General features: G+C 35.7%; 5 protein-coding genes and 4 pseudogenes across 7 annotated transcripts; 5 read left to right on the top strand and 4 right to left on the bottom strand.

Annotated features, from left to right (window-relative positions):
• The first annotated feature begins 688 nt into the window (after positions 1-688).
• LOC147933809 (putative F-box/kelch-repeat protein At4g22430 pseudogene) lies at positions 689-1,336 on the top strand (annotated as a pseudogene).
• A 70-nt stretch (positions 1,337-1,406) lies between these two features.
• Positions 1,407-2,008, top strand: LOC109127251 (putative F-box/kelch-repeat protein At4g22430 pseudogene; annotated as a pseudogene).
• A 1,814-nt stretch (positions 2,009-3,822) lies between these two features.
• LOC104727840 (F-box protein CPR1-like) lies at positions 3,823-4,643 on the bottom strand. Its single transcript, XM_019231817.2, has 2 exons — positions 4,060-4,643; positions 3,823-3,897 (listed from the first exon to the last, which is right to left on the bottom strand). Exons 1-2 carry the CDS (start codon positions 4,575-4,577, stop codon positions 3,858-3,860), a joined length of 558 nt encoding a protein of 185 aa, XP_019087362.2. The 5' UTR covers positions 4,578-4,643; the 3' UTR covers positions 3,823-3,857.
• A 1,993-nt stretch (positions 4,644-6,636) lies between these two features.
• On the bottom strand, positions 6,637-7,338 carry LOC104722797 (putative lipid-binding protein AIR1 pseudogene; annotated as a pseudogene). The gene has a single exon (XR_015571547.1). The product of XR_015571547.1 is annotated as a putative lipid-binding protein AIR1 pseudogene (transcript).
• A 2,031-nt stretch (positions 7,339-9,369) lies between these two features.
• LOC104727839 (uncharacterized) lies at positions 9,370-11,382 on the bottom strand. The gene has a single exon (XM_010446908.2). It carries the CDS (start codon positions 11,346-11,348, stop codon positions 9,522-9,524), a length of 1,827 nt encoding a protein of 608 aa, XP_010445210.1. The 5' UTR covers positions 11,349-11,382; the 3' UTR covers positions 9,370-9,521.
• Positions 11,383-12,889: 1,507 nt separating this feature from the next.
• Positions 12,890-13,405, top strand: LOC109127159 (uncharacterized protein At4g04775-like). The gene is made up of 2 exons (XM_019231494.2): positions 12,890-13,060; positions 13,127-13,405. The coding sequence occupies exons 1-2, from the start codon at positions 12,890-12,892 to the stop codon at positions 13,403-13,405; spliced, it is 450 nt and encodes a 149-aa protein (XP_019087039.1).
• Positions 13,406-17,737: 4,332 nt separating this feature from the next.
• LOC104722796 (putative lipid-binding protein AIR1B) lies at positions 17,738-18,508 on the bottom strand. The gene has a single exon (XM_010441031.3). It carries the CDS (start codon positions 18,342-18,344, stop codon positions 17,967-17,969), a length of 378 nt encoding a protein of 125 aa, XP_010439333.1. The 5' UTR covers positions 18,345-18,508; the 3' UTR covers positions 17,738-17,966.
• An 859-nt stretch (positions 18,509-19,367) lies between these two features.
• Positions 19,368-20,851, top strand: LOC104727838 (uncharacterized). The gene has a single exon (XM_087473417.1). It carries the CDS (start codon positions 19,652-19,654, stop codon positions 20,435-20,437), a length of 786 nt encoding a protein of 261 aa, XP_087329543.1. The 5' UTR covers positions 19,368-19,651; the 3' UTR covers positions 20,438-20,851.
• A 1,870-nt stretch (positions 20,852-22,721) lies between these two features.
• On the top strand, positions 22,722-23,348 carry LOC104722795 (putative lipid-binding protein AIR1B pseudogene; annotated as a pseudogene). The gene has a single exon (XR_015572655.1). The product of XR_015572655.1 is annotated as a putative lipid-binding protein AIR1B pseudogene (transcript).
• Positions 23,349-24,628: the final 1,280 nt, after the last annotated feature.

The following is a 24,628-nucleotide window of genomic DNA, read 5'->3' as shown; positions in this document are numbered from 1 at the left end:
CTGTATTAGTTTCCTAGTTGTCATGGCTTATTTTGATTCTATTTCTTTGACTTTGTGAGTCTGTCTTCTTTAATTAAGTACTGAAACAGTATCTTCAACTTATGAGTCTGATCAATTGGTATGTGCAATACATCTTTTGGAACATGTTCATATGTAAGATAGTTTTTTATTAGTATAAAAATAAAATATAACATAAAATAGAATATAGCATAAAAATAATTAAAGCATAAAAATAAATCTTACCGTCTAATGGGACACAATTCTCGTGGTGGCTGGTAGGTGCACCTTCAACTTGAGTTTTTCATGAAAATTGTAGATGAAGTTTTGCTAAAATTTTGGAGTTTTTCGGTCGCTAGATATTTTGGTGAAAAGAAGAAGGTATTTATAGGTGAGAGGAGAGGTTCTGCTTCATGAGTGTGTCATTTAGGGTTTATTTTTTATGGATTTTTTTATAAAAAAAAAGTTAATAAATACAATGGCAGAACTGTAAATAAGATGATGTTTTGAGAGTTGATTAATAAAAAATGTTTTGAGCTTTGTAACGCTGATATATCAGTTTTTTTTGTAAATTTGATTTTCTATTAATATATAGAGAATATTACTAATTGAGGTGCTCTAACATCGTATCTTCGTCTTCCTCCGGAACACAATAACCTTAACCCTAATTTATCGACGTAAGCAGCTTCCAATGGAAACAACAAACAACAACTCCACACAAGTTTCAGGGACGACATATCTCTCAGTGGAAATATTGACGAAGATACTAACGAGATTACCATTGAGAAGCATCTCCAGATTTAAATCTGTGTGCAAAACATGGAAATCGGAATTCGAATCTGTGTATTTCCGCCGTCTCTTTGTGTCTTTGCACGGAAAGACCTCTTCCACTTGGTCACAACTGCTTCCACAAAGAGAACTCATAGACTTTCATGGATGCCAAACATGAGGTCTTCCAAAATTGTTAGGTTCGTATATCAAAAATATCGAAATAAATAATAAAATCGGTTATGACGCTTCTTCCAATGGATTGGTTTGGATGGATGGATATAATGGTGTTTCCTATGTGGGTAATCCGGTATTGCAACAGTGGGTTGAAGTCCCGTACCCTCCATATCCAAGATCTTTGCCGGTTGGTTTAGTGACCCGCGTGGACGAGGACGGTGTTGTGTTGAGCTTCAAAGTGCTTACAGTGGCTGCATTGGAGCCGAGTCCAGACAAATCCTCGACTTGTTTGTGCTTTTGTGTGTATTCGTCTGAAACTGGCATTTGGACTTGCAAGCGGCTTCATTGCCCTCATTACCTCAACAACTTCTCTCTTCCTATGACTCTGAATTAGACACTTTATTTATCTCCATCAGTTGATTATGATGCTGATCTAACTCTACCTGGAGCACTTATAGCTTATGATGTCTATGGTGAATCAAATCTGTGTCGGGTTATACCTCTCCCCGATCATAATGTGAATCACAACTCCGACTTCAAAAGAGCCTACACTACATCCACCGGATTTGTCATGTATATTAAAACATTCGATCACAATATTTTGAAGATTTGGAGGTTATTGAACAGTGATGATGATGATTCAGGCTGGCAACTTGAGTGGAAACTCCCCCTCCCGTTTATTCGGCCTGATGATGATATTAGCTATTATGCACCATTGGCAATGCATCCCTTTGATCGCAATATTATCTATATATGGAGTCAACAAAACCGTTATTTGGTGTCATGTAACTTGCAGAAATTAAACTACAAAATCTTGAGAGATGACGACCAATCAATCGATGATCTTCAAAATTGCTTCGTCAACCAGTCTGTCTGTGAAGAAGAGATGGATGATATTTTTGGACCATATTCACATCAGGAGTATGTAGTTCCTATCATTAGTTTCCATTCCTTACTCCCACGGTGGATCGAATCAATGCCTTGTCCTCCCCAAGTTGAGATTATTGATACAACTTCACTGTTGTCTAACATTTACTTAAAGACAAAGAAGAATATAGGCAAATAGGGAGCTATGCTTTTGGATTCAATGATTTTTTAATGGTTGAAAGGTGTTTCATAAGCTTACTAAACCTACTAGGATTTAATTTGTGGTACACGGCAAGATAATTATTATTATATATATATATATATATAGAGATATTTTGTTTTATTAATAAAGTGAATTTCTATGATTTTTAATATTCATGTTACAATGTTATATATTTTTTGTACTTTTTAAAATAATTAGTATTTGTTATTGAATTTATGTAGGTTAAAATTGAGAGAACTATAATTATTTGAATATTTAAGGCAATAGGATATTTAATATTTAATGGTTGCATATGATTTTGTTTTATTGCAGAAAAATCTTACCCAAAAATAGTTATTTTAACTAAAACATTTTTATCTTTTAATTTAAAAGGAAACAAAAATTGATTTAACTAAAAATAGATATTTTAGGATTTTGATTAAGAGCATGTGCAGTGCACAAAGACTCTCATAGTCCCTCATATATAATATTTTAATAGATATAATTTAATTTTTAAATAAAACATTAAATTTAAAATCAATCACATATTGACATGTGTTTAATGATCTCTTCCATTTTTTATTATTTTTATTTTTTTAATTGTTGAGAAATTTGGTGAAAACTCCCCATTGTACATGCTCTAACTATGTAAATAAGAATAACATCAAGGGTACAACATCAAATATACTTAAAAAGTTTTTAATATAGATGTGTACAGATTACAGAACTTGGCTTGAGATCAATTAGATTGAGGTACTATTAATTTTCGAGAGGGAAATCAAGAAAAAGTAATTACCATAAAAAAAGACATGGAAGAGACAAAAAATCATATTGCAAGGAAAAGAAAAAAAAAAGATAGTGAAAGACACATCCATAGTCCAATTTGCTTCTTCTCTATGTATATGCGTTGTTTAACTGCAACCTAATAAGCCAAATTATAAGGAAGATTTTTGAGAAAGAACACCATACAGTATTACGAAAAGAGAAACAAAGGCAACTTCTCTAACAGAGAAGAATATGAATTTGAACGTGTGAAGTAGACAACTGATCTTGTTCTTGTTTCATATTGGCCTTGTAATTCTCCTGCAAAACGGAGGACAAAATTAATGTCATCATCGATGGGTACTCTAAAGCAAAACATAAGATGGATATATACATAATAGAAAAGAGAGGATAATTTTTGTTTGATATGGATCGGTTAAATAGTTGGATTTTACCAATTGAATGTGCAAGGAAACGTGCCTCGAGTGGAATTTTCGTTTGCATTTGCTTCAATACCCAGTGGTCTTCCTTTAACACAGTCACACATCCATGCCGATACATATAAATGAGGAAAATAACATTTGAGAGAAGAGTTTGCATATAAGATTATCTTCAATCAATTACACATACTACACATCTTTTCTTATGACATAAGCATACATTGGTTAAGAGAATTAGTACTAAGACCTCCTATGGAATTTGATGAAGTTTCTTTTTATCCATTTCTAATGACATTTACCTACATAGGTTAAGTGAGTTAGTAGTAAGACCTATGGGATTTGATTAAGTTGCTTCCTTTCCCCCTTCGCCTGCACTTGAGAATCAATGCCAGATCAAGATTCCCATCTACATGATTTTCCTGGAAATTTTTAAACTTCAAAACACTTGTGAATTGTTATAGTCAGATTTGAGCCAAGCTTAATATAGCTGTAAACGTTAACCTAGGATGGAGTGACTCAACTACCACCTGCTAAGACTTCCAATAATATGCATCTGATACCAACTTGAGGGAGAAAAAAATACTCATCATTAGATTTCATAACACTTACATTTTGGGTTTGGTTTCTGTGTTCCTCTGCTCTGCTTATAACACTAGCTTGAATCCCTTGGATAGAAAATCATCCCTGAGATGTAACATAACATAACATAAGATGTTTGAGTATCTTAATACGTTTCACCATTTGCAATCCTAAGATATTAAAGAATAAGACTTGGATTTTTCCTTACTAATCTTATCAATACATCAAATGATTAAGCACTGATGACTAAAAGATAAAGCATATAACCTCTTGTTTCTCTCTTGCATAATCTTATCTTCTCGAGCCCTACGTTCTTTCCTGCGCATAACTTCATCAGGATCTCCTTTACACCCCAAAACAAGACTGCTCACAAGGAGTTCCGCGCTATACAAACTATCACAGTCCTTGATCCTAAGCGTTCTACACCTCTTACTCGCTAAATCAAACCACACAAGCTTCGCATTGTTTATCTCCAACAAAACCTTATCCCTCTCCTTGGAATAAAGCAGAGGTCTGATAAAATCAAACGACTCCACATTCTTCGGTTTCGGTACTCTAAATAGCTTACTCCAAGACTCTTCAACGTTATACTCCTTCATAACCCAAACATCAACATAGCTAAACTCATGGTTATTACACATCAAACAAAGACAACCATCCAACACACCAATATCAAGATTCTCATGAGCAAGACTCTCAGGGAAATCAAGAATCGCAAACTCATCAGAGTCAAGATCAAATCTAATAATAGTATTAAACGAGATAAGCCCAGGTCTACTAGGCATAACCCAATGAAGACTATTGCTAGCTAAAACACCGTAGCCACGACGGTACAAGAGATGGTAATAGAAGTAGAAGTACCACTGGCGGACCCAAAAAGTTTTTGAACGTGTGTCAAAAATATTGGAATATAATTAATGGGGTGTCAAAAACCAAAATATGGTGGGTTCAATACAATTAAGTCCATAAACCCTTAAGAAAAAATCAAAAATTTCAAATGAATGGTGGGTCAATTGAACCCCCTTCTTCCTTAATAGATCCGCACCAATATACTATTAATTTTGGTAGAGTAGAGAAATTTGAGAACCTCTTTACAATTTTGTATGTCCATTAGTGAGAAATTCGATGAGTTTCTCAATCTATATAATTTTTAATATAATTTTATTAATTAATTATATTTTATATTTATAATGTATTATCAATAATGTTAAAAAACTTATTATGAATAATAAAATTATAAATACTAATATAGTTAGTTTTATTAATATTTTCCAAATTTCATAATTAGTTTAATAATACTAATATTTTTATTGTATCACTATCAACTAATATTAATTTAAAATATACTAATATTACTAATTCACATACAGTGTAATTGCAGTTGCACACTGTAGTTGAAAAATATTACTAATTCACATTTTTCACAAAATCTAATGTACAGATTATTAAATATTTTATATGTTTCTCCAAAGTTTAGCTACTCTTTTATACTTCTGGAATCTTTTAAGCTGAAAATGCCAAATTGAGGTCACGGGAAAGCCCATGCATATTTAATTTACGTAATAAAGGAATAAGATCAGATCTAATATTGGTATTGTCATGTGAATGATTAACACCGATATAGAGATGACTTGGTCCTTTTATCACGTAAAATATATACATATATATCACATTCAAATCTATATAAATCTGAATATCTTATTTATTGTAACTGGATTTGTAAATAATTCGGGTTAAACTTATAAAGATAAGATTATACATGCCAAATATGGTTCACGGGCAGTGTTCCAGTGGCTATGGGTGAGATCTGAAAAATCGAATTATATTTTCTCCACGTGATTATGATTTGAATTAGTGGATGAAAACATCATCCTTTGCTGACACGTGACAGACACGTCAATGATGGTCGGAATTATAATACCAAGGAGTCAAGGACTATGTCTATGATAAAGATGCAGTACTGACTATACGAAATATATTAGCCAAGAAGAAATTATTAAAACGCTCTAATGGCGTATAACATCGCAAGATATATGAATTTATTGGTGCGATTTGCAGCTTTGCACTGTATACTGAAAGTTAAATGTATATATGATGTGCAGTTACTTCAAAATGTATAATGTTCGTATGGCTGAGAGATTAATCACTTATAACTTTCGTTTTTATAATTAGGTTTTTAATGACATTGGAGCAAAACCAAAAACATTAGCATCGTCGACGTGATCGTAAACGATGAGTCATCTAGACATTTTATGTTTTTACTTGGAAACTTCTTGGGACGATCGATGTCATGTCACACTAATGTTATATTCCATATCATTGTTGATCTTGGAGAAACCTCTTTCAAGTGACACCACCCTTGACCCTTCAATAAATCATAATTGCACCTAAGAAAAATTTATATCATTCTAGTCCGTGAAAATTCATAACTGATGACATATATCCGATCCACTCGTTTGCCCAAAATTTAGGTTTCCCCGTTTTCCTACGTATGCTAGCTAATTTATATACCATTTATATTCAAAAATGTTCGTATATGGATTTTCCAAAAGTTGAAGTTGCACCAACCAAATTCTTATTACGGAATGACTGTTCTGAATCCCGATCGTATACACGTGTGCGACAACAATACTCCCGGGCCAACCATGATGAATTATTATTTTATTTCCCCCCCCCCCCCCCCCTTTAATTAATTTAGGATCAATTACTTATCTTATCTTGTGTATTTTAACAATAATATTAAATTAATAATAATATAGGATCAATTACCTATCTTATCTTGTGTATATTAACGCTAATATTAAATTAATAATAGATGCTGAAAAAAAAAGAGAACCAAGTTGATTAAAAGAAACAAATCATTGATATTTTATTGAAAAGGACGATGAACAAATTACTCGCAATAAAAAAAAGGTAAACAACATAACCTCATTGATGTTCTTCTTGAGCTTCACCAATTCAAATAAACCGGCATAAAATATAACATAGCGATAAAAGGATTCAAGATTTTCATGGTTCGTAACTTATATATGGACGTATTGATTTTAAGAGCATTGGAAGCCGCGTGGTGCCTTTCTGCTGCAAACATTGAGAAGCAAGCTGAGGTTGATGGGGAGGTTAAGGTTGATACCGAGAACACTAGCCTTGAGGGCAGTGCAAAGACAAACCGCAGCTTCAAGATCGACCAAACCCTGGATAAGGCTGCAACATGGAGTCACAGGAGGAGTTCCGATAGTCACATCGTTCAACAAGTTGAGTGCGTTAACACAAACACCGATCTTTAAGGCATCTTTAGGGCAAGTCCCAGTAGTGGTTGGTGCGGTTGGTGGGCTAGGTTTATGTTTGTTGTGTTTGCGCGGTGGAGGAGGACAATCAGTACTGCGAGTGGCTGTAGTGAGGGTGAAGAAAAGGATGTTGAAGAGAAGGAAGAGCGCAAGAGAGTTCTTAAGAGCCATTGGTTGCTGAAGGAAAGACAAACAAAGCCCTAAAGAAACTCCTTCAAGTTGAGAAGGATGTAGAGAGTTGTGGTGGAGAAAAGTAAAGAGTGTTAAGTGTGTATTTATAGGGGAAGTGGGTAGCTTGAGTTGGTTAATAATGGTGCGTGGTTATTAAAATATTTGATTGGACCGACCACGTTCTAGCCCTAGGGAATTTAGCTGGCGATATGCATATTTTTTGGAACTAAGTACAAAGTTGCATTTTAGTCATTATATTAAAATGGTTTTTATATACATATTCTTTGTTTATATTAATTATCTAAAATCACATCTTTATAATAAAGATATAATCAATCTTTTATTATTATTATTACATAATTTTGACTTCCGTATTTTAGAATTACATAGACTTTCGTGTAATCTACGAATGTAATACATTATTAACATAGGGAGATGGAGGACATTACCTGATTGTGTACGTTCTCTTCGTGTGCTCTTCATCGAATGCTCTACTTTAAGATGGAATTAAAAGGAACATTTTGAGAAACGAGTCTACTTCATGATTGATTGTTTTGTAGAACTCGCTTTGTCCGATGACACATAAAGGAAGAGTTTTTGAAACGTTACGATATCATTTTCATTGGTATTTTATATCATTACTGGAACCAAAAATTAATAGACAAAATCACTAGGTTATCTTGTATATTTAAGACTTAAAAATATGAGGAGAACTGTGTCGCGTTGCAAGGCCATTATGGGCAGCTAAAGCCTTATGGAATTCAGCGACCACAAACCTTAACATCATATATAAAAATTAACTTTAGTTAGACATTAGACAACTCTTAATCACATTATCAATTAAACATGCAACTAAAGGTTCACCCGGAACACTACAATATTAGGTTTATTACAAACTACAAGAGTTGATCGGGTCCGCAAACTATGCCATGTGACCCGCTTAGTGCCGTGCTTACCCTTGGGCAAAAAGGGCAAATGCCCACAGCTACCAAAGAAATAAAAAAAATAGGCCACATATTTATAAAAAGATTAGGTTCATATGTTTAATTTAGTATGACATAATTTATTTTTTAAAAGCTTTTTTTGGTGAATATTATATTTTATAGATATTTTTTAATTTTGGTTAGCAAAATATATATATATATATATATATAATATACATATTTTTTTTTTCTATTTTGGTTTTCACTATAATTTTTTTAATTCTGTGATAATTTTTTTTTAAAAGCCACATTTTTAAAATGTCGTTTTTTTAATCTGGTTTACAAATTTTCAAGTGCACACCGATCGGACTAATTATATTGCTACACACTAAAGGTTAATTCTTAAACTTATCTGTAACGGATTAAGAAAGATTGTCTTGGCGATTTTCAAGTGTCTACTCTTACTCTTAATCATTAAACATAAACTAAAGATCAGTAAAATTAAACATGCAATTCCGACTAGCAATAATTAATGAAGATGATGAACTAAAAGGAACAAATGTTAACCAGTGGTGGGCTAGTGGTTCTAGTTTTGGTGGAAGAATCGCTCTGTTGGTCTAGGCCAGAGATCGATTCTCCCCAAGCGCAGAATTACTCACTTTAATCCATTTGGCCACATGGGTATGAGCACATTGCTTACGGTCCATTTGTATATCTGGGGAGACCCTCTCCCCAGAGAAATTAGTCTCGGACTATTCCATAAGTCTGGGGATTTACTCTCTGAATTAACAAAAAAAAAAGAAACAAATGATCAACTTAAAGTAAATAAAAGCTTGGTAACTGAGATATTGAAGCATTTTAAATCAGATGGACAATCTTATGAAGTTGAAGCTAATAGTCCGATCCATTGAATCTTCAAAATAGATAGGGGACGATTGTTTTTTTCATTAAAAATTTTCCGTCTGATTTACGTTTTAATGCTAAAAGAATGATTCGAAAATAGCTAGTTTATTACAAATTTCTTTATTTATCGGAATCACAACAAAAAACTATATACAAAGATATCTTACGTAAAATATGTATATAAGTAATTTTAAAATTGTGACTCTAGAATAAAACATTTTGCTTGTGTTTTTATTACATATGATATTTTCAGTCTGTTACAGATTACAGTTGTAAAGTTCAATAAAATAGAGAGATTCAAAAGGAAACACAAAATTTATTGATGTTTTATTACATTATATATTATTAGTAGAAAGTAAATAAGTCACGAGACTTTAGTTGTGGTTTAAGTGTTAAGTTTGTTTTCGTAAACTTAGGAAATAACAAGGGTCGGGAGACAAGGAAATAGTTATGGGCAGGTGAAACCTCTGGGAATCCTGCGGCCGCAAGCCCTACAGAGGATAATGATATTGGGAGAAAGAGTGGAACGTCGTGCTCTCACCAAATCACATAGGCAAGCAGCTGCTTGAGCATCAGATAAATCGCGAATGAGGGTACAACATGGTTTCGCCAATCGAAAATCTAGAAAGTTACCGAAAAATCTTAGGATATTGGAACATGACCTTATTTGGTTGGCATTCCTGGGACATATGCCACGTGGGGGAGATGGTGGTGATGTTTGAGGCTGGGGCGGTGGTGGTGGGGAGCTCGAAGGAGGAGGTGATAGTGAGTTGTTTGGTGAAGGCGACAGTGGTGTACCAGGAGGAGTCAACGGTGGTGAGTTTGGTGAAAGTGTTGGTGAATTTTCCGGTGGTGTGTTTGGAGGAGTTTGTTGGGGTGTGTTCGGAGGAAGCGTTGGTAGGATCTCTAGTGGTGGTATCTCTGGAGGTGGAGTTTCGAGTGATGGGTCTATAATTTCAGGTGGTGGAGTCTCTGGTGGTAGGGTCTCGGGTGGTGGAGTCTTTGGGTCTATAATCTGCGGTGGTGGAGTATTAGATGGTGGTATTTCGGGGTCTATAATCTCTGGTGGTGAGGTCTCGAATGGTGGAATTTCAGGGTCTATAATATTTGGTGGTGGAGTCTCGGGAGGTAGAATCTCAGGGTCTACTATAATCTCTGGTGGTGGAGTCTCAGGTGGTGTAATTTCGGGTGGTAGATTCACGGATGGTGAAATCTCAGGATCTATGATAATCTCTGGGGGTGGAATCTCATGGTCTACAATATCCGGTGGTGGAGTTTCGGGTGGTGAAATCTCAGGTGACGGATTCTCAGGTGGTGGTGTCTTGGATGGTGGAATCTCAGGGTCTATAATATTAGGTGGTGGAGTCTCAGGTGACGAAATCTCAGGCGGTGGACTCTCGAGTGCTGGAGTTTCAGATGGTGGAATCTTAGGGTCTATATTATCTGGTGGTGGAGTCTCCGATGGTGAAATCTCGGGTGGCGGGTTCTCGGTTGGTGGTGTCTCGAGTGGTGGAATTTCAGGTTCTACTATAATCTCTGGTGGTGGAATCGTAGGGTCTATAATATCTGGTGGCGGAGTCTGAGGGAGCGAAATCTCGGGTGGTAAAATCTCGGGTGATGGATTTTCTGATGGTGGAATCTTAGGATCTACTATAATCTCCGGTGGTGGAATCTCAGGGTCTATAATATCTGGTGGTGGAGTCTCAGGTGGTGAAATCTCGGGTGACGGGTTCTCAGTTGGTGGTGTCTCGATTGGTGAAATCTCAGGGTCTACTATAATCTCTGGAGGTGGAATCTTAGGGTCTAGAATATCTGGTGGTGGAGTTTGAGGGAGCGAAATCTCGGGTGGTAGAATCTCAGGTGATGGATTTTCGAATGGTGGAATCTCAGGATCTACTATAATCTCCGGTGGTGGAATCTCAGGGTCTATAATATCTGGTGGTGCAGTTTCAGGTGGTGAAATCTCGGGTGGCGGATTAGTCTTAGGTGGTGATGTGTCTGATGGTGAAATTGGTGGTGGGGTGTTCTGTGGAGGAGATGGTAGTGGGCAAATACAAGGTGGACAGGCCATTGGTGGGGGTGAGGGCGAACGACGAGGGGGTGAGGGCGGGCGACGAGGGCGTGAAGGTGTACCGCGAGGGGGTGGGGGTGAGCGGAGACGAGAAGAAGGTGGGCCACGATGGGACGGGCTTTGAGCGTCAATTTGGCTGAGGAAGAGAATGCTGATTATTGCAAGGACGACTGCTAACGTTTTCGTTAAACCATGTGGGGCCATTTTGTCCTCACGAAAGGAGGAATGTACGGAAATTGTGAATTGAGATGTAGTGAGGTTGTGAGTATTTATAGCCACTTTTGGAGCTTGAATGCCATTATGTCACTTGGGTCTATTGCCAAACCCCTTCTATTAGTTTAATAGGTGGCTTAACTTCACGTATTTGTTTGAAAATAAATCTTTCATTAGCCTTACGCGCTGGTCGATATTTAAGTTCAACACGCTCGCAGTAATCAGTTTATCAAAATGCGGATTAATCTGGCATGCACACTAACGGTCTTAGTCTTTAGATGAAGATTACTCGTATAAATTAGTCGCTTATAGACTGTGACATAAGATGATGGTTCGGAGTTAGAAAAACCACTCTCATGATACTTGTTTTGGATTATTTCTTTTGTTTTTTTTTTATAATGTTGATCTAATTAATCGTTCGTTTTGGTCCATTGCTTTATCCAAGTGGATTTGTAGAAAATATTTACCGAAGTTATGACGTCTTTTCTGTTGAATGTGCTCGATATGCTTTTAATTAATTTATATTTATCCATTCTAAAAGAATAGAATATATAATACTTTTAAGAGTACTATATATTTTTTTAAAAAAAATTGGACAATAGATAGAGATATGTAACGATCAATTCTATCTCAAAACTGTGACTGGAGTGAGTAATTTGTTGGTTTTGTTGCTTGAGTAGTGGGCATCCTTCATGAATTCCATAAAATTAAATAGTTTTTAGGGTTAAGTTTGGGGGCATTTTAAGTTACCTTTGGCCTTTCAGTCTCTATAGTTAGGCTAAACATAAATGTGACCATTTATTTGTTTTACTTGTTAGGTACAATGTAAATTGATTAGTCTGGTTCTGGTGACACCAGTAAACTCACATAAATTTTCAGTCTGGACGCTGAGTTTTTGGTGGCTACAAGCAAAAAACAAAAAAAAAGGTAAAAATGTATATTTTGTGAGTCGATCTTGTGACCATAACCCTTAGGTAGAAGTAGGTTTCCAGCAGAACTAATGAATTTTTGGTAAAAAGTGGGCCGATTAAATACTTATTGTAATGGCGGCCGCAAGCACCAACTTGGCTTGCTTGTACCCTTGACCGGCTGTGTAGACTGGTCCAGCCTGGCTTTGTTTTTCCATATACTTAAAATTGGGACGACGTTCTATTTCCCTACGAGAAGTATTGTATTGAACCAGATAGATCTCGTTCTTTACCCTCGGTCTATATGTCCCCGAAATAAAAGTTCGAAAGCTATATTCCCCCGAATCCAAAGTTCGAAAGCTATATCTCCCCAATTCTGGATTATATTGGTTTACCGTCTAAACCTGAGACCAAACCAGATATGTCCCGAATGTAAACCAGATGTTGAACCAGTTTGATGCACAAACCTAGATTAAACCAAACCCGACCCGTTTGATCATAAACCCAGAATCCCCAAATAAAACCTAAAATCGATTTTCGTTGTTCATAATCGATTCCTTTTATTGAGTTTGGTTCTTCTTCTTGAGATTACTTCTTCTTTCATTTACGAGTTTGAGTATCACAATGAGTAATGTATCATCCAATTCCACTGAATCTAGTTTGCAGGGAAGAGGAAGGGCTATCGGTGTGCCAAAGAGATGTTGGTGCGGAGAAGGAATCATATCTTTGATATCGAAGTCTGACTCCAACCCTTACAGGAGATATTATCGGTGTCAATTTGTCGTAGCTAATAAGGTAAGTCGATTTTGTTTTATTTTTGATTTTTTTCTGTTTCCGTGTATAACATTAGGATTGTTGCAGCTTAGGAATGATGAACACACTTTCAAATGGGTTGATGAGGCATTTGTCAATGAGATAGACACATTGAATGCAAAGAATGCTGACCTTGAGAAGCAGCTGAAAGAGATCAGAACAGAGAGGTTTGAGTTTGAGAAGATGGTCTATGAGAAGATGGAGAAGGAGATATTTGAGAAGGTTGAAGATGGTTTGTCTGAAGCCAAAGCAAGCCATAAGAAAATCATGATTGTCTTAGTCTTCTTTTGTATGATCATGATTGGTCTCACTAAGCTACTAGGTTGAAGAACGGGATGAGTGTTGTTCCTTTAGTTTGTTGTTGCTATGTTTTTGTTTCAGTTGTAATATGTTGCTATTAAAAGACTATGAGATGGTAATGAGAACATAGTCCGTCATACCTGTATTGCTTCAGATTGTTTCCAGTTCTGAGAACATAGTCCGTCCACTAAAGAATGTCTGCTTATCGTACAAATGCCCATCACCGCGCCTGATATGTGTATGAACTGGCTCTGTACCGTCACCGTTTTCATCGGTATCACTCTCCGGATACACATCATGGCGGACTGGTGGTTCATCGACGAACTCATTCACCAACTGGTCGATGTGAAATTCATCTCTGTCATGTGCTTCTTCATCGAAATCTCCTCCAAAGTCAGCATCTGAAAGGACAATCGCCATTGAAGCTGTTTTCCCAAAGAAATCTAAGCAAAGAATTGGGTTTCGATCTAGGGTTCTTCGCAAATTGGGGGATTTTTAGTTTTATGGATTTTGGGGATAATGGATAGTGAAATCGAAGATAAACGGGTCGAAATCGGGTGTCGGGTTTGGTTTAATTTTAGGTTTGTGCATCAAACTGGTTCAACATCTGGTTTGGTCTCAGGTTTAGACGGTAAACCAATATAATCCAGAATTGGGGAGATATAGCTTTCGAACTTTGGATTCGGGGGAATATAGCTTTCGAACTTTTATTTCGGGGACATATAGACCGAGGGTAAAGAACGAGATCTATCTGGTTCGATACAATACTTCTCGTGGGGAAATAGACCGTCGGCCCACTTAAAATTTTAAGTTCGGCTTGGCTTAAACATTAAGTGTTTAAAATCATCATTACCAAATTTGTATACAAAAAAAAAGATGAAAGTGATTTCATCGAGTTTATTAGGATCTTCAAAGTATTTAGGGAGAAATATGTTGAGTTGATAATTAACTCGAATGACGAAGTGTGTTATAAGCATGTTTATTACATAATTCAACGGCATCATAGTCAACTTACATATAAATATTGCTCATGTTATAAAATGAAGAATCGCGCGCCTTCCTCCCAAACACTTATATAACTTGAAAAGCGTTAATGCGTTACTTCCACATTTAATATACAAATCTTGATATGGTGATGATTATTTAAAAAGCTAGCGTTAATCCATTTCTGGATCTTTACTCCACTATCTAGATTTGGAATGCTCTATATTTATCTTATTTATGTTTTAGTTGTTTCCAATCATATAATGTTTATTCTTTTATTTATTTATTTAGACATAAAAAACTATAGCTTTTATATTCTATGGTTGTGAAGTTTGATTTGAAAGTGAAGCGTCTTGCGAGCATGGAATGTGGGAACTTTAATTTTCACCTGATATATAGAGAAGGCTATTTGATTATGCGATCATTTTGTTTAGAGATTTGATTACTTTTTTTGGTATTCTTGTTTAGAGATTTGATTTTATGTAGCCTTTCATGCATTTTTAATTTTTTTATGTAATTTTTTCTGTTGTGCTTTCTTCTCCGGAAATATCTCCTAAACTTAAATGGTTTGGTATTATGAACAAAACAATGATACAGACAGAACTAATATAAAGCTAGCCATTACCAACTTCATTATTTCATTAGTACTGGACGAAAAGTGAAAAGGTCAAAAGGCTTCCATAGTGTAATTGTAAAATGAGTAAGTTTTAGGTTTACAAATGCAAGGAAATGGTCATGGGCAAGTGAAACCTGGAGAAATAATGTGACCACAAGTCCTACAAATGGTGATGATATTAGGTAAGAGACTTAGGCGTGGTGCTCTCACCGACTCACATAGGCAAGTAAGTGCATCAGCATCAGATAGACCAAGGATGATAGAGCAACAAGGTTGCACATTGCCAAACCCTATGACATTGCCGATAATACTTAGGATATTGCCACATATTTGTAGTTGGAGGCCACTCCTAGGGCAAATAGCACGAGGTGGAGGCGGTGGTGAAGTGAATGAGATTGGCGGTGGTGGGTTTGCTGTAAGATACGGCGTGCCATTATAAAAGGTGCTGCGTAGTTGTTTTTTTCCTTTCACCGGAAAATCAACAACGTATTGACACCGCATGGCAAATCACACATCGACCTGCCTTGGGCATATTAGTTTCCGCGCGGATCACCTAGGGGGGCAACTGCCACAAGAAATGACTTATAAGATAACATGGAAAATTAGATGGTGGGTCGAATTTTCGGAAGATGTGGACAGCGTACAGAAATGCTTGGTAGGGGTGGGCAGGGGGGAGGACGGATTTGGGCTTGCGTTCTGTTGGGTTTTTGTTGAACCATGCGTTGCCATTTTATTCAACTTGTACAGTTTGTTCTCACAAAGGGCCAATTATACGGAAACTGGTGAATACAAATAAAGTGAGGTTGGGTATATTTGTATCCCCTTTGGAGCTTCACTACATTGACCCCCACTTGTAACATTGATAATTAAAGCCCTTTCTGGTTGTTTGCCAAAAAAAAAAAAAAAAAAAGCTCTTTCTGGTTAAATTAGGGCTTAGCTTGAATTTAATTCAAATCTGTTAATAATCGTTAAATCTTTTTATCCAAATAAAAAGGGAAAAGAAAAAACAAACTTTATTAAGTATCCGAAATATTTACTTCATCAATATGACAACATCCCCTTAAAATGTCTTAAAAGTCCATAATTTGAATTTCTTTTCTCAAGTTTTATTTGAAACTTATGAACGTAAATAAAGGTAAGACGTACGTCAGCGTTTCTCTTTTCCATTTTCTACGAATTATTTAGTTTACAAAAAAAAATTATTTAGTAAAAGAATCGAAAAAAACTAATTAGCATTTTTCTTTTTGTAAACCGATTGGCATTTAGTTAAGATGAATGCATGCGCACGTACAAAAAATCGCCTGAAGTCGTGGGTTTTGTAGCTTGAGTAAATGGGTTTGGCATGTTTCATAAATTCCCTATCCCATGCATGCTCGTCTTCATATAGATGTTTAGGGATGGCCGATCGGGACACTCTAAGGTAATCTGGCAGCCGCGAGTCTATATGGTTAAGATATATATATATATTTATTGAGCATATATGATTAACAATATAATTATGGCATATATGATCTACTCTCTTCTCCTTTTCTCTATACACGTATGTTGTTAAAATATATTCCACATTTAAATTGTTTTAACAACGGACCTTGCTACAGACCCCAAAAAATGACAAACATGACATTTAGCAATAAACTAAAAGCGTATTCATTTGGCCATGGGTTATATATTATGAGCTAGCTACACCTAAACATGGTTATATTATTAAGATTTAAGTTAGGGCTGGTTTTGGTTAAACAAAAAACGTTCTGCTTAAGTATGTAGGGCTTATAAATAATCACAACATTAACTGAATTACTATAAATCGGACCATCCACTACATAGAAATAAGAGATCATTATCTTTTTCTTTTCTTTTTTTTTTAAATCTTGGACCACATGCATTTACTTTCTGAACGGTTTCATTATGCCTAAAGCTTTTAGGCAAGTGGCTTCTGCTGGTGTTGAGCACGTAAGATCGACCCTAACCTCACTCACACAGTGGAAAATGGAAATAAATGGGCTAGTGGACACTGGACCCCGAAAAGACAAAACTAAAACCATATGCTTGTTATGAACGAATTCAGAGTATGGGATCACATACTTCTCACTGGCACTCATTACAAGACAATGACGAGTATACCTCATATAAGATATGTAAAACCTCAACTTCTATAGTATGGCAAATTGAAAAAATGTCATAAATTAAATGATGATAAAAACATAACTGAAAATTACAACATTAGATAACAATATATATCTCTTACGAAAAAAAAAAACACGATTTGTCCAGGCGAAACGTAATACAACAGTGTGTTAAAGCGATCAGAATTCCAGAACCATTGTTTGGAACACCCGAAAACATAAGCTAACGAACCAATTTGATTGTTTGTATTATCATACACAAAAGAAATGATCAAGTTAATGAACAGTTAGTCAACATTTTAAGTTTTCTAAATAGGCACTTTGAACATTCATTTTTAATAAAAGCCAACTCTTTTTTTAACGTTCCAGTACATCACCATGTAATGTTCGCCATGATTATTACATCGATCACTACGTTGATTGGTTTGACCGGAAAAGTGATCAAAACCGCTTTATCAGAAACCAGTTCCACCAAAATATGTACATGCCCTTTCTGGTGTGATTTTATTTTTGACAGACAAGTAATTATATATGTTTTAAATGAACCATTGAAGTATACACAAAGACTAGTTCATATTCTCAATTTTTTTCGTTACGACAAATCACTGGACACTGGGAGGCAGGAAAACAAAAAAGTATTAAACATTATTTATTATTCTTCTTCGTGAACATTAATAGATATGCATACAGAGTTACAGACATCAACAGTCCTTTTTCTTGTAAACATAAGTAGTCCTTATTACGTCCTAATCAACAACGAAACACAGATCAACACTGTAATCCATTAATTAATAGGTAACCATACTTGTGGTGCAAGCAAACTTCAAGGAAATACTGGATTTATAGGGATCTTAATTAGGGGGAATTAAGGGGTAGTTACTGTTGCTGGTGGACACTGAAAACCAATAGGAAAAACCATATTGCAAGCAAAAAAGATTTCTCTAACGGCCTTATCGATACCGAAAACCAAAGGGAGTGGCCTGAAGATAAAGCAGAGACAATCGGCTACTTGAACATCAGCGAGGCCATTGACGGCAGTGCAACATGATCGTGCTCTGGTGTCTCCAGCTGTGACATTGGCTAGGCCAAGGACGTTAGCACATATGCGTAGTTGCAATGGGTCTCTGGGACAAGTACCAAAGTTGTCGCCCATTGTTGGTGAAGGCGAGCTGAGTAGGTCTGCTTCTGCGAGGCTGATGAGGATGATGACGAGGGAAATGGTGGTTGAGCTGTGTGAGGCCATTTTTTTATTTTATTTTGTGGATATGAAAGTAGTGCGTGGATGCTTTCGATGAGGTTGTGTGGGTAATTTATAGAGGAAAGAAAGGCCTTGGAATTAAAGACACTTATTTTTATCATTTCATTTCTCTTCGCCTAACATTACTCTTTTTAACTAATGAGGCTTTAGAGATTTAGGCAAGTATTTGGTTCCCTGATTCTCTCTCGTTTCTCTCTAGTCTTATACACGCCTTTACGCCGCAAAATCTCTAGTTTAGCATGCATTAAAGAGGTTTTTGTTTGTTTGTTTTTAAGTTTCGTTTTCTTTTAATTCATAAGGTCATGGATATATGTTTCTTATGAATTGAATAGATGTAATTATTTTAAACAGTTGATATAGTAAGTTAGTAACTCAGTTCAAAGAATGAAAGTACAGAAAGTAAATATCGAACAAAAATAGAGAAAAACTGAATATTTTTTGGGCGTTCATCCTGAGGTTAAAACCAAATTTCGTAAACTTTTTTGTTTTTCCCCAATTATATTTTAATTATGAAAATTAGATTATAATATTCTTAAGAACTAAACTGTCTTATTTTAAAAACTTGCCTCAATCCTTTAGAAACATAGACACTTAACTACTTGACAATGCCAAAACCGCCACATATATATTCCAATAGATCTAAACTGATGAAAGATATTAATTAGAAATTTTACGTCTAAAGTATGTATAAGAAACATGTTTCAATCTATTATTTGTTAATTGATTTTAAGTTGTAAATCTATAAATTTAAATATAACAAAACAATATATGTCGTCGCCAAAAGGGCAACACATTTAGAAGAATCCACACCCACCGATGCTCTGGTTAATGGTGGCTTCACCAAACTCTATAGTCGAGAGATAAAACAATTACTCATATATAGACCGCCGATGCCAGTCGTTATTTAGAAGCTTTGATTGCTGATGAGTCTTTTCATTATCTTATAAATGCATATATTTGTTTCCCATATGGAAGAGTTATGAAAGCTTATTAAAGCGGAGATCAGAAACGAAATCACTTTGTTTAAGATTAATTGAATTCTTTAATTGCTTTTCTTTTTTCCCTAACAATATTTGTTACTCCAACTTGATTAGAAAAGAAATTAAGACACAATCAAATATCATACAAACTTTATTTATGTTTTATTGGATTATTGGGATATAGTATATAAAAGAAACTTACGGACGAAGTGTATATAGTAAATGAGTTTTAGTATATTGTGGGGCAAATGAGGTGGTTATGGGCAAGTGAAGCCCGGAGGAACCCTACGACCACAAATTCTATAGAGGTTGATGATATTAGGAGAGATACTGCGACGTGGAGCTCTCACTGATTCACAAAGGCAAGCAAGTGCGTCAGCATCAGACAGATTACGAATGAGAGAACAACATGGTTGTGCCCTTCCAAATCCTAGGAAACCATCAATAATACTTAGAATAGTGCCACATATTCGTAGTTTCACACCAATCCTTGGGCATGTGCCACGCGGGGGAGGCGGTGGTGGAGTTCTCGGAGGAGGTATTAATGGTGTCTGTGGAGGAGGCGATAGTGGAGGCGTTGGTAGAGACATTGGAGGTGCACGCGGAGGAAGCATTGGTGGAGGAACTGCTGGTGCAAGTGAAGGAGAAATTGATGGAGTTCTTGGCAGAGACATTGGTGGTGCAAGCGAAGGAGAAGTTGGTGTAGGCTTTGGCGGAGATTGTGGTGGTGCACGTGGCGATGAGATTGGTGAAGTTCTTGGAGGAGGCATTGGTGGTGCCCGTGGAGGAGAATTTGGTGGACTCCTTTGTGGAGAAACTAGTGGTGCAAGCGGGAGAGACGTTGGTGATTTTTTTGGTGGAGACATTGGTGGTGTTTGTGGAAGAGAATTTGGTGGACTCGTTGGAGGAGAAATTGGTGTTGTCTGTGGGGAAGTGCTTGGGGGAATCCTTGGAGAAGGAACTGGTGGTGTCCGTGGAGGAGAAATTGGTGGAAACACTGGAGATGCACGTGGAGGAAGCATTGGTAGAGAAATTAATGGTGCAAGCATAGGAGAAATTGGTGTAGTTCTTGGTGGAGACATTGGTGGTGCACGCTGAGGAGAAGTTGTTGTAGGTTTTGGTGGAGACTGCGGTGGTGCACGCGGCGGTGAAGTTAGTTGAGTTCTTGGAGAAGGCATTGGTGGTGTTTGTGGAGGAAAATTTGGTGGAGAGATCGAAGGCGTTCGTGGAGGAGTGGTTGGGATATTTCTAGGAGGAGGACCTAGTGGTGTACGCGGAGGAGAAGTTGGTGAACTCCTTGGAGGAGACAAAGATGGTGTACGCGAAGGATTAGTTGGTGGAGTTCTTGGGGTTGATGGTGTAGGTGGTGTGCGGGGACGAGGCTGCCCTTCGGTGTGGCCTAAGAAGAGGATGATGAGCGCAAAGACAAAAGCTAGGGATGCTTTCGTACATTTTTTATCCATTTTTTCGATGGAGATATGTCCTCAACGGAGGATTATGTATGGATACTGGTGAACTAAATTTAAGTGAGGTTGTAGGTATTTATAAGACTTCAAAATGTTCACTCGATGGTTATGTACCACTTGTTCCATTGACAAACTATGTTAGGCATTGAGGTGGGCTTCACCCTACGTTACCTAGATCGTTAAGTCTTTAATTAGATGGGCTAATGTATTCTTTCCACTTTAATTTTATTTACATGACTTTATGATTTTTCATGTTGTTAACAGTTATTTAAACGATCTTAAGTGTATATATAATGCACTATGCAGGTTTAGTGTATGTTGATACAATAACAATATTAGCACAAACCCTTGGATATATACCTTTTTTATTTTTACATCGTTTAGGTTCTGTACTTTTAAGTGTATTAAATTATTAACTTTGTTTTTTTAGAGTTTTCGGACTTCACGAAATGTGTGTTCGCATCACTAAATTTACTTGCCAAACCTTTTCCTCAAACTGCAAGTCTGCAACCTTGGCCACATGTAGACTGTAGAGTGTAGAGGGACCAAAAGCTACAACTGTGGCTACGTAATTAATAAATTATATTTACAGAAAAGTGCTGAATGAATTCGTGATTCCGATCCGCAAGTCTTTTTTATCACAGTTTTTAACTCAACCAACCTCATCGCCGCAGATATGCAATCAAATCAATTAACCAACCTCATCGGCGCAAATAACCAATACAACCCAGTTTCCGCAGATATGCAATCAAATCAAGTTTTTTTTTTCTTTCTCACTTATGACATTCTGCAAAAATATTTCATTTTTTTCACGATTTCGATATTCTACGTTGTTACTGTGTCCATAAACTTTTCGTAAGCTTTTATCAAAAACCAAAAAAAAATGACAAATGACTAAGGTAGAGAATATTTAGTCACAATATTCAACGTAAGCCAACTAGTTAAAGCTTCTAAACACTATAAGTACAATCATCAAAATCTTAATTGTGGCAAACTTTTGCATATCATAACACCTCAAAAAGCTAGTCCCCGAGAAATATATTGCTGATGAGAGAAGTGAAAAATAAAAAAACACTCATGTTTCCACTATAGAATAATCCCAGACTAAGAGTTTTTGTAGCTATGAGTGGGAAAAAGGATTAGAGGAGAGGAATGGACGTGGTTGAGAGAGTTGAATCCGTTGAGGATTAAACATTTTTTGTCGTGCATGTGATGTGTTTCATACATTAATACTTAATTTAAAACTATGATGCACTCTATTTGTGTGTATGTGTATTAATTAGTACTTTTGCATGTATCTGTCAAACTTTGTTAAAAAGAGAGATCTAATGAAAGCATGTAGGTTTCATATATAGTATCTGCTCGAACATGAAGATATATGCTTTTAAAACAAAGTGTAGAGTTGTTGAAATTATTAAGTAAACCTGAATTTGATCAAACCAAACCTATAAATAATTTTTGGGTTTCAATCAATTTTCTAAAAAGATGATATATTTTTAAAATAATTCTTATCAATATAATATTGCTTAGAGACTAGACAGATAAATTATTATTTGCATCTCAATCCGAACCAACCAAACCAAAATTTAGCCGAACCTTATATATTGGTTCTATAACAATTACCCTGAAGTTCAGGGCCTGAACAAAAAAGATTAATGATCAACTGATTAAGAACTAAAACTGAATGTTCATCTAATGTATTAAATATTAATGATATCTACAAAATTATCGATTAGATGGTTGAAATCCACTAGTACAACTTACGCATGCTACTTGTGGAACCAAATATTACATTAGTTCACTAACCAGTAACCAAATGTGTAATCAGTTCAGTTGGCATTTAAGAATTCTTCAATCAGCCAATCTTTATTTATTTTTATATAAATACAAACCCTCACCTCCCCCAAATTACTTACAACACTCATCTCCAAAAGAAAAAGAGAGCTTAATCAGCGTTTTCAAAACATGGCTTCAAAGAACATGATGAAAAACACGATAGCTCTCGTCCTCACCATCAACCTCGTCTTCTTTGGCTTCACCGTGGCCCAGGCTCCACCACCTCAAGCTCAGACGTGTCCCAGAGACATTCAAGCTTGTGTCAACGTGCTTGGCCTCAGCGTGTTCATCAATCCTCGAAGTGTAAGCCAATGCTGCACTCTCGTGGCTGGGCTTAACGCCTCTGTGGCCTCTGTATGCCTCTGCAATGCCGTTAGAATCAATATCCTCAATCTAGTGGACGTCAGTCTGAGACTTGGTCAGCTTCTTAATACCTGCGGTGTCAATCCCCCAACTGGTTTCAGATGCGCTTAATCTTCTCATAAGACTAAATAAGAAAACCATTTCTGTATTATCGAATAATAATGGTGCAAGTATGTTTCTATAATAATAATATGTTTTAGCATGATCTATCTTGTTGTTATAATAAAGTGAAAACAGTCGTACTGTTTTCACATTTTCGTATTTGTCTTCTGCAAGTTAAATTTCCATATATGTTGTATCTCTTATTTCAGATGAAAAAAAGTAAAATACACTTCACTTTATATTTTTGTTATTCGTCAAGTATCATATTACCATTGGGAATTGGTCAATTGGGATATCAAGTTTTAACTAGGTCACCTCGAAACTGAATGGACCGAAAGTATTTCAGTAGTCCTTGTCCCAAAAAGGTTTTGAGCCTAAAATCATCTCTGTCCAAGTTTAGAGGGGTTAGTTAATTTGGAATGGTTTAGGGTTTGTCTGAATATCCCACCGGCCCAATATTACCTTCATTGTTTTATTAAAATTATCTTCATTGACACAATATATATATATATAATATAACTGAATGTATATATGTATATATTCTGAACAATAATTGTATATGCTCAAAGAACATAGCCAAACCCTTTTATTCTCTCAAATCGTAAACAAATGAATAATGAATGAATAGAACTTTGTATATATCAGTGAAAATGTGTATATATCACTAAAAGGAATTGAAAATACGGATCCATGACAGTTGATTCTATTGCAAATTTATGACCGCTTTAAGAAAGTTATGGATTGTGGAATTTGACTTTAACTGCATGCCGAAGTTTTACATTAGTTTCAACTTTCATCGCCAAACCTTTGCTTCGTAGACTGGGCACATTTTTATATTACCTTGAGTCTCTATTATAATTAAGGCTATGGCCGAGATGTTTTGGGGCTTGACAAATTTTTCCTTGCGTGCCAAACTCTTCTCTAGCTAGATGAGGTTTAAATATCTTGGGAGTTAATATCCATCCGTTCGAAGATGCAATGCAACTCGTGCTACTTGTAAGACCAGAAGTTACATTTGTTGATTAATTTTATATATATTCTTCTAAATTATGGTTAAAATGCGAAACCATACAACCAAGAGACTTGGTTAGTGATAAACCCTTAAACACTATTTCAGTTGACGTTTTATATAACTAGACGCTAGAGAATTCTTAAAATCATAAACCCAGTTCCAGTTTAACAGAAATTATATCCGTTCTCTTCATCGAAGTAGAGAACTTTTAATATTAGTATAGAACTAGGTTGGAATTCGCGCTACGCTGCAAGTTAGTTTTTTATCTTTTTTTGTTTTGTTTTTTTCTTTTCAATTTCATTGTTTAAACTTTAACATATGTTGTTTGGAATCAATTTTCATTAGTTTTTGATAATTTTAATATTAATTTTGTTTTTTTTGTTATTATTTTTTACATCAATATATGATACTTGAGTTTTTGATTTTGATAAATTTTGTTTCTGAGTATATATTTTATTTTATTATCTTAAAAGTAAGTTTTATTTTTCTACTTCAAAATTATATTCTTCT

Source organism: Camelina sativa, chromosome 11 (genome assembly GCF_030686135.1).
Source record: "Camelina sativa cultivar CO46 ecotype springtype chromosome 11, ASM3068613v1".
Classification (NCBI taxonomy): Eukaryota; Viridiplantae; Streptophyta; class Magnoliopsida; order Brassicales; family Brassicaceae; genus Camelina; species Camelina sativa.
This window is presented reverse-complemented; position numbering and strand designations above follow the sequence as displayed.

Bases quoted from the DNA above. Each gene is read 5' to 3' on its own strand.
- LOC109127159 (XM_019231494.2), top strand. From the start codon at position 12,890: ATGAGTAATGTATCATCCAATTCCACTGAATCTAGTTTGCAGGGAAGA. The intron at 13,061-13,126 runs GTAAGTCGATTT...GGATTGTTGCAG, and splicing joins AATTTGTCGTAGCTAATAAG to CTTAGGAATGATGAACACAC.
- LOC104722796 (XM_010441031.3), bottom strand. From the start codon at position 18,344: ATGGCCTCACACAGCTCAACCACCATTTCCCTCGTCATCATCCTCATC.
- LOC104727838 (XM_087473417.1), top strand. From the start codon at position 19,652: ATGATATTAGGAGAGATACTGCGACGTGGAGCTCTCACTGATTCACAA.
- LOC104727840 (XM_019231817.2), bottom strand. From the start codon at position 4,577: ATGCCTAGTAGACCTGGGCTTATCTCGTTTAATACTATTATTAGATTT. The intron at 3,898-4,059 runs GTTATATGCTTT...GTTACATCTCAG, and splicing joins ATGCAAGAGAGAAACAAGAG to GGATGATTTTCTATCCAAGG.
- LOC104727839 (XM_010446908.2), bottom strand. From the start codon at position 11,348: ATGGCCCCACATGGTTTAACGAAAACGTTAGCAGTCGTCCTTGCAATA.